Source organism: Oncorhynchus kisutch, linkage group LG17 (genome assembly GCF_002021735.2).
Source record: "Oncorhynchus kisutch isolate 150728-3 linkage group LG17, Okis_V2, whole genome shotgun sequence".
Taxonomy (NCBI): domain Eukaryota; kingdom Metazoa; phylum Chordata; class Actinopteri; order Salmoniformes; family Salmonidae; genus Oncorhynchus; species Oncorhynchus kisutch.
The window spans coordinates 34,408,181-34,424,884 of NC_034190.2; the positions used below are offsets into that span (position 1 = coordinate 34,408,181).

The following is a 16,704-nucleotide window of genomic DNA, read 5'->3' on the forward strand; positions in this document are numbered from 1 at the left end:
ATTTGGCTCGCTGCTGACAGTGAAAGACTGGCAGAGAGCCTACTTTTGCAATTGCAATTTTAATGTACCCCAAATTAGTGAGTCTCTAGTAGCATCCACAATGTTCTGACTAGCTCAGTCAGTGGCCCCTTAATTGAATGTGTCTCTGCATGTTCTGTCAGACGGAGAGTCAACTTACTCTGTACATCCCATGATGTTAGCTATCTTCATTCCCTGGCCAAGCAACTGTTAAATGTACCTTAGTTGAATGTGTCTCTGTGTAAGGTATCTTCTTGTTATAGGTTGTACTGTGGACATTTTTACCAGGCTTAGAATCTGTTTTCTATGTACATCCCTTGTAGCTAGCTAGCTCTCTGTATTCTTTAGCCAAGTTTGTGCTTGTAGAATTGAGAACGTTTTCTCAAAACCAGTCAAGGTTGTGTTGTGTTCCATCCTTAGAACCTTGCCATACATGTGTAACCTTGGTCAAGTTGGACAGCAAATTTTCTTTTTTCCTCAAATTTGACCAATTTCTGTGCTCTCTAGGCTCACATTTTATATTGCAGTTACCCTCCTGCCCATATATAAAATATATACACCCTCCCCCTCTCCTCCCCATCTACCTCTTTCCCCCCACTTTCGTTCTGTCTTCGCTGACACTGTACAATCTCACTCATTCCCCGCCGGTGTGATGTCTCATGTTCTCCTCTGCAGCTGAGCGCAGTCAGGCCACAGAGGTTCAGCCTCACCTTCGCACTGTAGAAGCAATACCCTTTCCTCCCTCCCTTCCTTCCTTCCTTCCTTCCTCCATGTTTGTGATCGAGTGCTTTAACAACGATTGGAGTAGAGAAACGCAAGAGTAAACCTGGAAAGAACAGCTGAAGCAATATAGAATAGAGGCACAGTGCATGATTTTAATCCATTTATTCACAAACCCTATATATACAGTACAGCCTACAGTGCAGCCAACTGTACACATACACAGTTGGTACCAACAATGGAACAGCCATTTGTTGGACTGTGCAATACATTAACAATACAGTTGAGTGTCCAGGTGGTTTTCCCTAACCATCTGTGTCAGACAATGGGCCGCCGTTTAAAAAAATACAATTCAAGAAGACACAGAGACGTCAAAACACGCAATTAGTGGAGTCAATGTAAACAATATAGCTAGTTACCACCATTCACCATCCACTGCCCATTCCAAATCAATTTGGCTCACTCTTTCATTTCCTGTTTGTGCCGCATGTGGTGGCATGCTAGCTGTCGGAAGAAAGCACAGCGATAAGGGTGTGCTCGTGTTGAACCCATGCCACTGTTTGTAGGGAGAAATGTATGTCATGTGCCTCGGGCTAAATGAAAGGATTACCATGTCATTATAGCATTTGAGTCAGCAAGACGGCTCCATGATGCCGGCTAAGCAAAACAAAACCGTCTTATCCCCCAGGAATATAATGCGAATATTCTATATTTAGGGACGGTATTAAGTCCCATTACCCAACAGACTAACAATTGATCCGGATGGATTCTTTTAAATATGTTATTGGACCATAAACATATTTAGCTCATTAAACTATAAGGTCCAAATAATGATGATCCATGCTGCTTTGAAAATATAATAATTTATCAAGCCTACAAGCAATACAAGACTCTATTATTATGGTGGGAGAATATAATACAGTTTTAAATAACTCAATGAATCATAAATGTCATGCCCTGATCTGCTTCACCTGTCCTTGTGCTTGTCTCCACCCCTCTCCAGGTGTCGCCCATCTTCCCTATTATCCCCTGTGTATTTATACCTGTGTTCTCTGTCTGCTTGTTGCCAGTTCGTCTTGTTCGTTCAAGCTTACCAGAGTTTTTCCTGTCAGCTCATTTCGTTTCCTGGCCTCTCTTTGCTAGTCCTCCCGGTTTGACCTTTGCCTTTCCTGACCCTGAGCCTGCCTGTCGTCCTCTACCTTTGCTCCACCTCTGGTTTACTGAACCCTGCCTGTCCCTGACCCTGAGCCTGCCTGTCGTCCTCTACCTTTGCTCCACCTCTGGTTTACTGAACCCTGCCTGTCCCTGACCCTGAGCCTGCCTGTCGTCCTCTACCTTTGCTCCACCTCTGGTTTATTGAACCCTGCCTGTCCCTGACCCTGAGCCTGCCTGTCGTCCTCTACCTTTGCTCCACCTCTGGTTTACTGAACCCTGCCTGTCCCTGACCCTGAGTCCGCCTGCCGTCCTCTACCTTTGCTCCACCTCTGGTTTACTGAACCCTGCCTGTCCCTGACCCTGAGTCCGCCTGTCATCCTCTACCTTTGCTCCACCTCTGGTTTACTGAACCCTGCCTGTCCCTGACCCTGAGCCTGCCTGTCGTCCTCTACCTTTGCTCCACCTCTGGTTTACTGAACCCTGCCTGTCCCTGACCCTGAGTCCGCCTGCCGTCCTGTACCTTTGCCTTACCCTGGATTTCTCGACCCCTGCCTGTCCCTGACCCTGAGTCCGCCTGCCGTCCTGTACCTTTGCCTTACCCTGGATTTCTCGACCCCTGCCTGTCCCTGACCCTGAGTCCGCCTGCCGTCCTGTACCTTTGCCTTACCCTGGATTTCTCGACCCCTGCCTGTCCCTGACCCTGAGTCCGCCTGACGTCCTGTACCTTTGCCTTACCCTGGATTTCTCGACCCCTGCCTGTCCCTGACCCTGAGTCCGCCTGCCGTCCTGTACCTTTGCCTTACCCTGGATTTCTCGACCCCTGCCTGTCCCTGACCCTGAGTCCGCCTGCCGTCCTGTACCTTTGCCTTACCCTGGATTTCTCGACCCCTGCCTGTCCCTGACCCTGAGTCCGCCTGCCGTCCTGTACCTTTGCCTTACCCTGGATTTCTCGACCCCTGCCTGTCCCTGACCCTGAGTCCGCCTGCCGTCCTGTACCTTTGCCTTACCCTGGATTTCTCGACCCCTGCCTGTCCCTGACCCTGAGTCCGCCTGCCGTCCTGTACCTTTGCCTTACCCTGGATTTCTCGACCCCTGCCTGTCCCTGACTCTGAGTCCGCCTGCCGTCCTGTACCTTTGCCTTACCCTGGATTTCTCGACCCCTGCCTGTCCCTGACCCTGAGTCCGCCTGCCGTCCTGTACCTTTGCCTTACCCTGGATTTCTCGACCCCTGCCTGTCCCTGACCCTGAGTCCGCCTGCCGTCCTGTACCTTTGCCTTACCCTGGATTTCTCGACCCCTGCCTGTCCCTGACCCTGAGTCCGCCTGCCGTCCTGTACCTTTGCCTTACCCTGGATTTCTCGACCCCTGCCTGTCCCTGACCCTGAGTCCGCCTGCCGTCCTGTACCTTTGCCTTACCCTGGATTTCTCGACCCCTGCCTGTCCCTGACCCTGAGTCCGCCTGTCGTCCTGTACCTTTGCCTTACCCTGGATTTCTCGACCCCTGCCTGTCCCTGACCCTGAGTCCGCCTGCCGTCCTCTACCTTTGCCTTACCCTGGATTTCTCGACCCCTGCCTGTCCCTGACCCTGAGTCCGCCTGCCGTCCTGTATCTTTGCCTTACCCTGTATTTCTCGACCCCTGCCTGTCCCTGACCCTGAGTCCGCCTGCCGTCCTGTACCTTTGCCTTACCCTGGATTTCTCGACCCCTGCCTGTCCCTGACCCTGAGTCCGCCTGCCGTCCTGTACCTTTGCCTTACCCTGGATTTCTCGACCCCTGCCTGTCCCTGACCCTGAGTCCGCCTGCCGTCCTGTACCTTTGCCTTACCCTGGATTTCTCGACCCCTGCCTGTCCCTGACCCTGAGTCCGCCTGCCGTCCTGTACCTTTGCCTTACCCTGGATTTCTCGACCCCTGCCTGCCTTGACCTGTCTTTGTCTGCCCCTGTTTGCTACAATAAACAGTGTTACTTCAACAGTTTGCATCGGGGTCTTATGTTGACCCCTGATAGTTTATAATGTGGTTTCCTATCAACCTCATGCACGAATATCATGGATATATTGGAATGAGTGGATATACAGTATGGAGGCTTAAATATCCAAGTCATCTTGATTAAATTATGTAATTCTTAAAATTGTTGATAGGGGTCAAATTTGCTCTTACAGAATCTCCATGTGGGAGAGGATATTGGACATTTAATCAAAGCCTATTGGATAAAAACATTTTTTTGACTAGACCCAAAAAATGTATAACTGACTTTTTCCAACATACCATAGGTACAGCAAGATCCCCTTGTTGCTTGGCCTTTAGAGGCAATTGATAATTACTCATCTTTAAAACAAAAGCAATTTAGGAAAAAAGAGTTAATATTCGCAAAGGACATTGAGGGACTAATAGTACAGATAGATAACAATAAAAACTGTACCATATAGGCACAGAATAAGTTAGAGGAACTTGTTTAAGAGAGATTAAGTGTAATTTTTTATTTTTTTATTAAGCGTACTGGATGGACTATGGGGAAAAATGCCCCATTCACTAAACAATATTTTGAAAGAGGGACCAAAGAACTTTAAGAATAAGTTTTCATTTCAGTTTCCTCCATTTCCACTAACCAAAGTTCATTTCTATTAATAATGTACAAATAACGCTGTACAGAAAGATTCATGTGAAGGCCAAATTACAGAGGTGGAACTTGATGCAATTAAAGCCTTTAACTCCAGGGCTGACATACCAGCCGTGAGGTACACAGCCTGGAGGCATATCAAACCTTTTTTGATGTACTCAAAAAAGGTTTGTTATTGTTTTAACCACTCCTGTAAAAATGGTAGATTATCAGATACTCAACCAGGTTTTATTTCACTATTACTAATTCAGGACTCAGGGTGGTAAACATTATTTTTTATTTTTTTTCCTCCAGGTAGGATAGTTGAGAACAAGTTCTCATTTGCAACTGCAACCTGGCCAAGAAAAAATATATAAAGATCCAGTCCATAAAAAAAATTGGAGGCCCTTTACACTTAAGTGTTGTGCCACAAAAAAAAATTGGCAAAATGCATAGCGCATAGAATTAAAAAGGTATTGTCGGATATTATTCATCCTAATCAGAAAGGTTTTTTACATGGATGATACAGTGGAGATAATATAAGGCAAGTACTGGAAACAAAAGAACACTATGAAATATCTGGGAAACCAAGCCTGGTATTCATAGCTGACTTTAAAAAGGCTTTTGATAAACTAAGAATGGAGTTTATACTGAACAGAAATATAAACACAACATGTAAAATGTTGGTCCCATATGTTTCATGAGATTAAATAAAATATTCTTTACACAGGTGCACTTTCTGCTAGGAACAATAACAGGCCACTCTAAAATGTGCAATTTTGTTTACATCCTTGTTAGTGAGCAGTTCTTCTTCGCCAAGATAATCCATTCACTTGACAGGTGTGGCATATCAAAAAGCTGATTAAACGTCATTATCTTTACATTACACAGGTCCACCTTGTGCTGGGGACAATAAAAGGCCACTCTAAAATGTGAAGTCTTGTCACACAACACAATTCCACAGAGGTCAAGGTTTGAGGGAACTAGCAATTTGCAAGCTGACTGCAGAATGTTAATTTCTCCACCATAAGCCGCCTCCGTTGTTTTAGAGAATTTGGCAGGACGCCCCACCGGCCTCACAACCACAGACCGACCATGTGTAACCATGACAGCCCAGGACCTCCACATCCGGCTTCTTCACCTGTGGGATTATCTGAGACCAGCCACTCGGACAGTAGATGAAACTGTGGGTTTGCACAACCAAAGAATTTTGAACTGTCAGAAACCTTCTCAGGGAAGCTCATCTGCGTGCTTGTTGTCCTCACCAGGGTCTTGACCTGACTGGAGTTCGGTGTCATAGCCGACTTCAGTGGGAAAATGCCCACCTTCGATGGTCACTGGCATGCTGGAGTAGTGTGCTCTTCACGAATGAAGCCCGGTTTCAACTGTAATGGGCAGATGGCATACAGTATGTAAAAGAGTGTTGGAGGCTGCATCAGATGATCTGGCCTCCACAATCATCAACCCAATTGAGATGAGTTGGACCACAGAGTGAAGGAAAAGCAGCCAACAAGTGCTCCTTCAAGACTGTTGGAAAAGCATTCCAGGTGAAACTGGTTGAGAGAATGCCAAGAGTGTGCAAAGCTGTCAAAGGCTACTTTGAAGAATCTCAAATTTATATTGATTTGTTTAACACTTTTTTGGTTTTTGATTCTATATGTGTTATTTCATAGTTTTTATGTCTTCACTATTATTCTACTATGTAGAAAATAGTAAAAATAAAGAAAAACCCTGGAATGAGTAGGTGTGTCCAAACTTATATATATATCAAGGGTGTGGGGTTTCCACATCACCTAATTCAATAACAAAATATGCACCAGTAGCACAACTAGAATGCAAATAGGGAGTTTATTAGGGATTTTGGTACACTGGGGAAGAAGGGGGAATTCACCAATCACCTCACAGGCCACAAGCCGTTCTCGTTGTTTGTTCCATTTTCCAGGGGTAATCCTCACACTCGGGTCCTTAGCCAATCTGGTCCTGTACCCAAGGGGTGTAGTCCGACAGTCCAGGTCACAATGGGTAATCACACAGATATTGTTCTCTCTTCTCCTACTCTTCATATAGCACTTTGTTCTCTCCTTACTCTGCCCCTTTGTGCAGACTGCTTCTTCCTTTATCCCCAAGCACTCCCTGGCTTAACGTCCACAGCCTCGCTTCGTTGGGGCAGGAAGACCATATAAGGCTTGGGGGTGGAGCCAGCGACCTGCAAGAAATCTCCCCTCAATAACCACTCCCCTCACCTCTCCCTGCCGTCTGCCACAATATATTTATTTTAAAAAAGATGTATGGGGGATTGGAAATGATGCAGACAATTACATTGATAGAAGCCACAATTTACTTTCAAAATTAAAGCTGATGCACCCCTTTAAAAAAAACAAGAAAATAACTTTCCTTCGTATCTTTCAGTATTTGCGAGGCTATCTTCCTCCACATTAGAATAGTTTATGGCAACTACTTTTTACTTGAAAGGCAGAGCTAATGTTAACTCGAGTCTTTCGTTTTTTAAGCCTCTTTAAACTGGACCAAAAAACACTTTCAAAGCAGCAGAAATAATGTGAGGCAGATTTTTTTTATCAGGACCATATTGTTTAACATGGTAAAGAGCTTTCAGATAAGATTTAACGATGAGAAAACTCCATGTTGATATTTGCCATTTTATTCGTAGGAAAGTAACTCGTCGTTTGTAATCCCCTCTTGATTTTATAGGGGTAATCTGCAGTTCAAACAATAGCAAAGCCACCACACCACCACTGTTTTTGTGAATAGCTGAGGGATGGGTCTGGTGATCTGTAACCACTCAAATTCATAGACAGAGCTATGGATGCAAGGACTCACCATCGATCAACACAGTTCTGACCATGTTCTGTAAACAAAGGATATATTTTGGGTTCTGATGGGGTATGACAGTTTAACTAAGCTCATGAGACGTTTAGAAGTTCTACTCTTCAAGACTCAATGGCTATATGTATCATTAATTTAAAAGTCCCCAAAAAATGGATGTGGCAATCTAAGATTGCCTCTTTAAGCTAACGCACCCAGAGGTGCTGTGTTTTGTAGCAGTGTACTGGAACAGCAGGCTCACTACATGGCACCACTTATAGCCTAGCGGAAGATCCTAATTAATTAGGATCATTATAATATTTATTTCTACCAGGCACCATTTCTCATTTTCTCCTACAATTTGTACCGTGTCTATTCCTACTATATTTTCTGTCACTCAGTGCAGCTGTCTCGTGTGCTCTCTCTCTCTCTTCCTCCAATATTAGCTCCATTCGCTTTCTTTATCTATTACCGCTCATCTCACTCTCTCGCACTCCTCAGCCTCTTGCCTCGTCAGCCTGTCCTACTCAACTCTTTCAATTCAAATTATTTTTGGAATCCAGTTTAAATGCACGCAGGAAGGCGTGTCCTTGTCAGGACAAATAAGCATTTAGCAGGGGTAACAAATCAGACAGTTGACAAAACAACTCGCTGTCCAGAGTACAGATGAAGTTATGGGATGTGATGGAACGATATTAGATTTGTTTTACCCTGTGGCTACATCCTGTGTTCAGTTATGCCGGCACTCCTTAAATCTCACTACTGTAGCTGTAATCTACTTTGAAGATTTTTTACACATTTTGCCATCCCTCCCCAACTAATTATCCTATTTTTCGACACCTTTATCTCTCCTTTTTTCTCTCGCTCCATTTCTCTCTCTCTCCTGGCTTCCCCTATTTCTTTGTGCTCGCTTTGTGCTCTTTAAGTTTTCCTTGGGTGACTAATTCTGGTAACCATGTGAGTTTCTATGTGAGTGGGACCTATCTGTGTGTGTGTTGCCTCCTTACCTCTGAAATATAGACATGAAGTCCTGGGGAGCATCTCAATGACGTACTCCACACGTCCTCTCTCCTCACCTCCTTCGAGTAGCAAGGACCCATTGGAGTAGAAGGTCAGAGGGGAGGGGCCTCTGGCTTGTTCATCCAATGGATTTTAAGGAGGCGAGGAGAGAGGATGCGAGGAGTACGCAACTGAGATTCTCCCCTAGTCAGGTGTGTATTATATCACTTAGCTCCAGCCATATATTATGTCATATAGTTGTATGTTATGTTATAATGAGTCCTCCCATCCAGCAGGTGGTGGACCAGGCAGCCAGAAGACCGTTCTCCATGAGGAGTAGTGGAAGATGCCGGCTCTGCCAGCGCTGCTGCTGTCGATTTACTTCCTCTTACTGTTGCTGACCATGGCCCCGCTCTCTTTCACCCAGGCTCCCGCACTCTCCTCCGTCAGAATGGGTGGGATTTCTACTAGTTACCACAGCCACAAAGTCCAAATGGGCTATATCATAAATGGGATGTCAAATGTAGAATGTAATAGAACACACGACTAATAGGACAGAACACACGACAAGAGAGCCACGACAACACTACATAAAGAGAGACCTAAGACAACAACATAGCATGGTAGTGACACATGAAAACACAGCATGGTAGCAACACAACATGACAACAACATGGTAGCAGCACAACATGGTAGCAGCACACAACGTGGTACAAACATTATTGGGCACAGACAACGGCACAAAGGGCAAGGAGGTAGAGACAACAATACATCACGCGAAGCAGTCACAACTCTCAGTAAGAGTGTCAGTAAGAGTGTCTGGTAACACAGGAAGCTGCAGTACAGTACAGTTCACAGTACAATGTTCTATCAATGTCTCCATGGATACGCATACTGTAGGCTAATTGAAGATCAGGAAGATAAGGCTTGGATCAGAGAATGCCTCATTCCTCAGTAATTGTAATGTAAACAAGGATCGTTACCATAAGGATGATAGGATCATTTATGAACTCATTTGGTTATGTACATCTCGCTGACTTCACCGATGTGATCATCATTCAGTGATCGTCCTAAATGTCAGATGACAGGTTGTCCAGTTTTCCCCCTGAATAACCTTTCCTTGAAAATGTCTCTAGTCCGTGTGATTCTCTGTGACTCACCCCTGGTATCCATTTTGCAGATGGGTTGAATGTTAGTCAAAAGGTCAGCCTCATTGGAACATAGATCAGATAGACTTACTTTGAAAGGAATCACAAAACCCAACAGTGGATTTGAATCCATCTGCCCCCGGGTCTGGTTTTTCATGCTCCTTTATCTTCTCGTCTGTCTTTCTATCGTTCTATTTATCCCCCCAGCGGCCATTTTGGACGACCAGTCGGTGTGTGGGCGAGGGGAGCGGCTAGCGCTGGCCCTGGCCAGGGAGAACATTAACAGTATTTTTGAGGGCCAGTCCAGAGCCCGGGTGGAGGTGGACATCTTCGAGCTGCAGAAGGACTCACAGTACGACACCACCGATACCAGTAAGCATGATCAGTACAAACCACTATTTTCTCAATTGAGCTGGATAGACATTTTATTCATTCAAATTTGACAGAATGGGTTCAAACCAAGATCTCCTGAGTGCCACAAGACTGTTAGCCCTCTGTGCTAAAAACAATACATTATCTCAGAGGAGCTAATGCATGTCTTCTGATCCCAGGCAAGGTTACTCATCACATGAGTTACACCGACATACACTCACACACTCACAGTGTACCGCTGACAGAAGTCATTGTCTTGGAGAAGGACGAATCGACCGAGGAAGCTAAGTGTGTGTGTCCGAGATCATTATTTTTCACGTCATAGCCTTTTGTACTCCCACCATCACAAAGGGAGGCAATATGGTAGTGGGTGTTAACAGTTGCTCTTTAAACAGTGAGTGACCTGCAAGTATTCACGTGCAAACACACTCACACACACATACACACCACAGGAGGTTGGTGGCACCTTAATTGGGGAGGACGGGCTTGTGTGGTAATGGCTGGAGCGGAATTGGTGGAATGGTATCAAATACATGGTTTGATGCCATTCCATTTACTCCGTTCCAGGCATTATTGTGCCCTTTCCTCCCCTCAACAGCCTCCACTGATACACACACACACACATTGCTGATCTGTCTCGGATCTGGGAGAGCCGTGGAGGTTTTCTGAACAGAATATTAACACTCATCTCCAATAGACAGAGTGTGGATTCAGATTGCCATTATGGCTACAATTAATCAAAAGTGTCCAGCATTGACTCTTAATTTGATATATCATCCAAGAACTGGACAGAGACAGAACTGGACCTTGTCCAGAACTGGACCTCCGTCTTGCTGGTGAATAATCTCTCCTTACTAATTCCCCCCTTTCTCATTCCCTCCTGTCTGTCCGTGTCCGTGTGTCTGTCTGTGTCTGTCTGTCTCTGTCTGTCTGTCCCCTCGTTTCTCTCCCCCCCCCCCCATCTCGCTGCTGTCTGTCTCTCCTCTCTATCTCCCCTCTGTCTCAGTGTGTCAGATATTGCCAAAGGGGGTGGTCTCTGTGATTGGCCCCGCCTCCAGTCCTGCCTCAGGGTCAACTGTCAGTCACATCTGTGGAGAGAAGGAGGTGAGCTAGCTATGTCCTCTAAACCACATTCACACTGCTACTCATACTATATCCCCAAACTCCCATAAACCACTACTCCACTACTTGTCTGCTTACTGGATGATTACCAATCATTGAAAGGACTGGATAGGTTTCGGACATTTTGTTTATACCTATCCTGCTGGGGTTTACTTATTAAGGAAGTGTTCTCTCAGATTATTAGGTACACCCATCTAGTACCGGGTCAGACCACCCTTTGCCTCCAGAACAGCCTGAATTATTCTGGGTGTATTCTACAAGGTGTCAGAAAAGTTACACAGGGATGTTGGTCCATGCTGACGCGATGGCATCACACAGTTGCTGCAGATTGGACGGTGGTACATTTATGCTGCTAACAGCCCGTTCCATCTCATCCCATTATGCTCTATTGGGTTGAGGTCTGGGGACTAACCAGGACACTCTAGTAAACTGAACTCACTGTCAAGTTCCAGGGAATGTTTGTGATTGCGTGCCCACTGGAGCCGCTTCTTCTTGTTTTTAGCTGAAAGGTGTGGAACTTGGTGTGTTCGGATGTTGCAATAGCCCATCTGTGACAAGGAGCTGTTTTCGCCCACGGGACTGCCGCTGACTAGATGTTTTTTGTTTGTCGCACCATTCTCGGTAAACCTTAGACACTGTTGTGCGTGAAAAGCCCGAGACGGTGGCAGTCTCTGAGATACTGGAACTGTCGTGCCTGGCACCAACAATCATACCACGCTCAAAGTTTCTTAGGTCACTTGTTTTGCCCATTCTAACGTTCAACTGAACAGTAACTGGATGCCTGGATGCCTGTCTGCCTGCTTTATATAGCAAGCCAAGGCCACGTGACTCACTGTCTGTAGGAGCAATCCATTTTCATGAACGGTTGGTGTACCTAATAAACTGGCTGGTGACTGTATGTAGCACTGCTATAAATTCAAATCAAACTTTATTTGTCACATGAGCCAAATACAACAAGTGTAGACCTTACCGTGAAATGCTTATTTACATCCATTAACCAACAGTGCAGATCAAAAGAGTTATGAAAATATTTACCAAATAAACTAAAGTAAAAAATAATAAAAAGTAACACAATAATAAGGGAATCAATGTAAATAATCCGGTGGCCATTTGATTAATTGTTCAGCAGTCTTATGACTTGGGGGTAGAAGCTGTTAAGGAGCCTTTTGGACCTAGACTTGGTGCTCCGGTACCACTCGCCTTGCGGTAGCAGAGACAACAGTCTATGACTGGGGTGACTGGAGTCTCTGACAATTTTATGGGCTTTCCTCTGACACCGCCTATTATATAGGTCCTGGATGGCAGGAATCTTGGCCCCAGTGATGTACTGGGCCGTACGCACTACCCTCTGTAGCGCCTTACGGTCAGATGCCGAGCAGTTGCCATATCAGGTGGTGATGCAACTGGTCAGGATGCTCTCGATGGTGCAGCTGTAGAACTTTTTGAGGATCTGGGGACCCATGACAAATCTTTTCAGTCTCCTGAGGGGGAAAAGGTTTTGTCGTGCACTCTTCACGACTGTCTTGGTGTGTTTGAACCATGATGGTTCGTTGGTGAGGACACCAAGGAACTTGAAACTCTCGACCTGCTCCACTACAGCCCCGTAGATGTTAATGGGGTCCTGTTCGGCCCACCTTTTCCTGTAGTCCATGATCAGCTCCTTTGTCTTGATCACATTGAGGGAGAGGTTGTTGTCCTGGCTGTCTCATAATTGTCGGTGATCAGGCCTACCACTGTCGTGTTGTTAGCAAACTTAATGATTGTGTTTGCTTTGGATAAAAGCCTCTGCTAAAATGGCATATGTTTTATGTCCTTTCAGGTCAGTTGATGTTAGGGAGAGGAGACGTGGAAACAGTTCATGTTGGGATACAGCCCACATCACTCTAGGAAATGTCCTCTCTGACCTCTCTCTCGGTCGTAGTTTAGTGAACTCTGTAATGAGTTAACTGTGGCTCATTCAGTTCGAACCTGCATGGTCACACTTTGGTCATGCAGAGATTTAACCTGGTTAATACTCCTTCTTTCATTAGCTATGATAATGAATCAGTCTTAAACCGTGGTTAGATTACGATCTCTCGTCATTTAAATCTGCAATGGGATGCTGTCAATCATCTACCAATGGAAATCTCTTCAGGCATTTTCACATTAGATTTAATTTCAGTACGGGCCAAGCAGCATTTCATCCCAGGGGCGAAACAATTCAGACCTGGCCCTTAGCCAGATGAAGTCAAACAAGGGTTTAAAATCTCGCAATAGGAAGAAAATGCAAATGTGAAGAAAATAGAGCCTGTTTACCATCTATGGATGAAATACCAGTATATCAACAGCTTTTGCTTTGTTTGGGTTGAATTGGGTTGAATATGTCAATGTGATGGACAGTGCATGATAATAATGTCCAGGGTAAAAGCTTGAATGCTTAAACTCCCAAATGCAGCCATTTTTTAAAATATCAATATCAAATTATTACCTTGCTGTAATAGTTCTCAAGCAAGAATTTTGCTAAGACTGTCTGGGAGTGGTCTGAGTGACGGGGGACAGGGGTAGAGATATGTCATCTGAAAACTAGCTGTTATTGGCAGAAGTCTTAAATCAAATCGAATCAAATCAAATTTATTTATATAGCCCTTCGTACATCAGCTGATATCTCAAAGTGCTGTACAGAAACCCAGCCTAAAACCCCAAACAGCAAGCAATGCAGGTGTAGAAGCACGTTAAGCATGTTAAACTCTCTTTGTTATTGGTCTATATGAACGTATACTGCCTGGTGATGGCACCAGGCATGCAAACAACTCCACCCATGCAAAACCTGTTAATTTAGAAGGTCTTGTGTAGATTGTATCTTCAACCAGCAACTATCAGGAAATATCCCCGATCAAATGTTTTCCCACTTTTTACAGTGTTAGTTTCATCAGCTGTTGTACAATATGATACAAAACACAGGAAAACATCATTTTGACTGCACTGGGCCTTTAAACCCAACCCCTTCATCTCCCTTCCTTTACTCTTTGTGTATGATATGATAATAATAATTTTGCTTATTATAGTATACACAAGTATGATAATAATAATCCATTATCATCATACGTCATACATCATTTATAACATACTCACATAAACAATTGTGCACACTTCCCATGATCGATTCATGATGCCTAAAAGAGCAGTTATAATGCCTTTTGTTGCCTGCTGTCTCAGATCCCTCATGTGAAGGTGGGCCCGGAGGAGACGCCCAAACTCCCATACCTCCGCTTCGCCTCGGTCAGTCTCTACCCCAGCAACGAGGACCTGAGCCTGGCTATTGGGGCCATCCTCCGCTCTTTCAGCTACCCCACCGCCAGCCTCATATGCGCCAAGGCAGAGTGTGAGTGTATATGCCTCAGGTTGTCTGATACTGCATGCATGTTCCTATAGTTCCCTACTTGTAGAATTCCGTACAACAATATTTCCCTACGTACACATTTTGTGGAAAGGATTCTACATGGAACCCAAAAGTGTTCTATCTGGAAACAAAATGGTGCTATCTCGAACCTAAAATGGTCCTTTGGCTGTCCCCATGGGAGAACCTTTTGAAGAACCCTTTTTGGTTCCATGTAGAACCCTTTCCACAGAATATTTTACATGGAACCACAAAGGGTTCTACCTGTAACCAAAAGTGGTTCTACCTGGAACCAAAAAGGGTTCTCCTAGGGGGACACCTGAAGAACCCTTTTGGAACCCTTTTTTCTAAGAGTGTACAGTCTACTTCCTTTACCTCCATACATCAACTCTCCACGGTTACGGTTTGATCTGAACAAAGGTTGAGTGTGAGTGCAGGATGTTTGATACTGCATTTGTCTCATGCTTCTAGACCTTGATTATTGTTGCAGTATCACCTGTGTGAGCGTGGAGAGTGTATAAGAAATTATACATTGTATACGTTGTCAAATGAGATGCCCTGCGTTGCTGTTTTCCTCAAGGTGCATGTTTACATTTGAGTCATTTAGCAGATGCTCTTATCCAGAGCGACTAACATGAGCAATTAGGGTTAAGAGCCTTGCTTAAGGACACATCGACAGATTTTTCACCTAGTCGGCTCGGGAATTCAAACCAGTGACCTTTCGGTTACTGGCCCAACACTCTTAACCGCTAGGCTACCTGCCGCCTCCATGCTCATGTAATCCTTTATTTAGCAGGTTCAAGTAGTCCAAGTAGCTTCAAGTAGTGAATATGTAACCGGTGTGAAATGGCTAGCTAGTTAGCGGTGGTGCGCGCTAATAGCGTTTCAATCGGTGACGTCACTAGCTTGGAGACCTTGAAGTAGTTGTTCCCCTTGCTCAGCAAGGGCCGCGGCTTTTGTGGCGCGACGGGTCACGATGCTTTGTTGGGTGTCAGTTGTTGATGTGTGCAGAGGGTCCCTGGTTCGAGCCCAGGTAGGGGCGAGGAGAGGGACGGAAGCTATACTGTTACACATAGCTATCTGTTGAGGTTCATGTATTGTGTGTATGTTTTGACGCTTTAGACTTGTCAGCGTACAGCCGATGCCCCTGAAGCTTCAGCAGAGCAGTAGTGCGTATCATTTTGCATTGGTCTGATGCTCCTCTCTTCAAATAATACAACTCCAACAAAGACCCTGAACTGTACAAGAGTACTCCAGTAGCCTGGAGCCATTCATACAACCCCTCTATCACCCTCCCATCATTCCTCCTGCGTTCCAGTGTCCCCTGCACACAGAGTGCAGCCGCCCAGCCAGTCTAGGTGGTGGATTAGCCCAGCTCCCCTCCATAGTGGCTTATGCCTTCCACTTATGAGCTGCTGCTCTACTCGACTGCTCAGGTCTAGGCCAAGGTTGGGTGTGCCGAACGCATCTTTCAACAGTCCGCGCCACCCTCCCTCTTTATGGAGCCCACTATTTTCCACTTGGCTGGTCTAGTCTGCGCTCTGTGTAATGTTCTTTCGCAAAATGGTGTCTATTCATTCCTCTTCCCTTGGTTTTTCTTGTTTTATTTTCCAGTCAGCTATGTTGCCACTGTATTGGTTTGTCTGTTCCCTGTTCAAGGCCCAGATTATCAAGGTCAGGCATGTGATAGACTCGTTTCTGGATAGGGTAACTCACTGGACACTGAATGTTATGAAAAGGGGTAGGAAGTAAAGGTGGACATGTACTTTCTGTCCAGGGATGAAGAGGAGGATGGTCCTCCTCATTCATTTCAGGAAAAAATGAAACAATTTAACACGTTCAGAAATCCTTCTTGTAACTCAAACGATACCTTTGTTTACACACCTCACCTAAATATCTGATTAAACATACTGGTAACAGATATATATGTGTTAACAGCACCAGCTAGACATGTACAGTTACCTTCTGGTTGCCAAAGTAGATTTAACGTTACTACACAGCATAATATAAAGTGATGGGGGGGACAGAGAAATAGAGCAAAATATCATGTTTTTCCGGTTGCAGTAATCAAAATGTCTTTTGAAATAGCAATACAGTGCTATAGTACTCTGTAATGTTTGGTTGAGGTATCACAAAGTATGTGTTTCATCAAGCCTCTGAAGTGCTCCGCCTCCACCCCCTAGGCCTGCTGCGATTGGAGGAGCTGGTACGGCGCTTCCTGATCTCCCGGGAAACACTGTCCGTTAGGATGCTGGACGAAAGCCTGGACCCCACCCCCCTGCTAAAGGAGATTAGAGACGATAAAGTGGCTACTATCATCATCGACGCCAATGCTTCCATCTCCTATCTCATCCTCAGAAAGGTCAGGACCCTCA

General features: G+C 45.2%; 1 protein-coding gene across 3 annotated transcripts in view; it reads left to right on the forward strand.

Moving 5' to 3' along the window:
- Positions 1-16,704, forward strand: part of LOC109907544 (glutamate receptor ionotropic, kainate 5) — a 99,039-nt gene that overhangs the window by 60,063 nt on the left and 22,272 nt on the right. For 2 of the 3 annotated variants that reach the window (XM_031793642.1, XM_031793643.1), the window contains exons 3-7: positions 8,605-8,766; positions 9,667-9,831; positions 10,838-10,935; positions 14,149-14,314; positions 16,513-16,691. In XM_031793642.1, the coding sequence (XP_031649502.1) occupies positions 8,658-8,766; positions 9,667-9,831; positions 10,838-10,935; positions 14,149-14,314; positions 16,513-16,691 (717 nt within the window). In that variant the 5' untranslated portion in view covers positions 8,605-8,657. The remainder of the gene's footprint in view (positions 1-8,604; positions 8,767-9,666; positions 9,832-10,837; positions 10,936-14,148; positions 14,315-16,512; positions 16,692-16,704) is intronic. The other variant, XM_031793641.1, reaches the window with a different exon arrangement.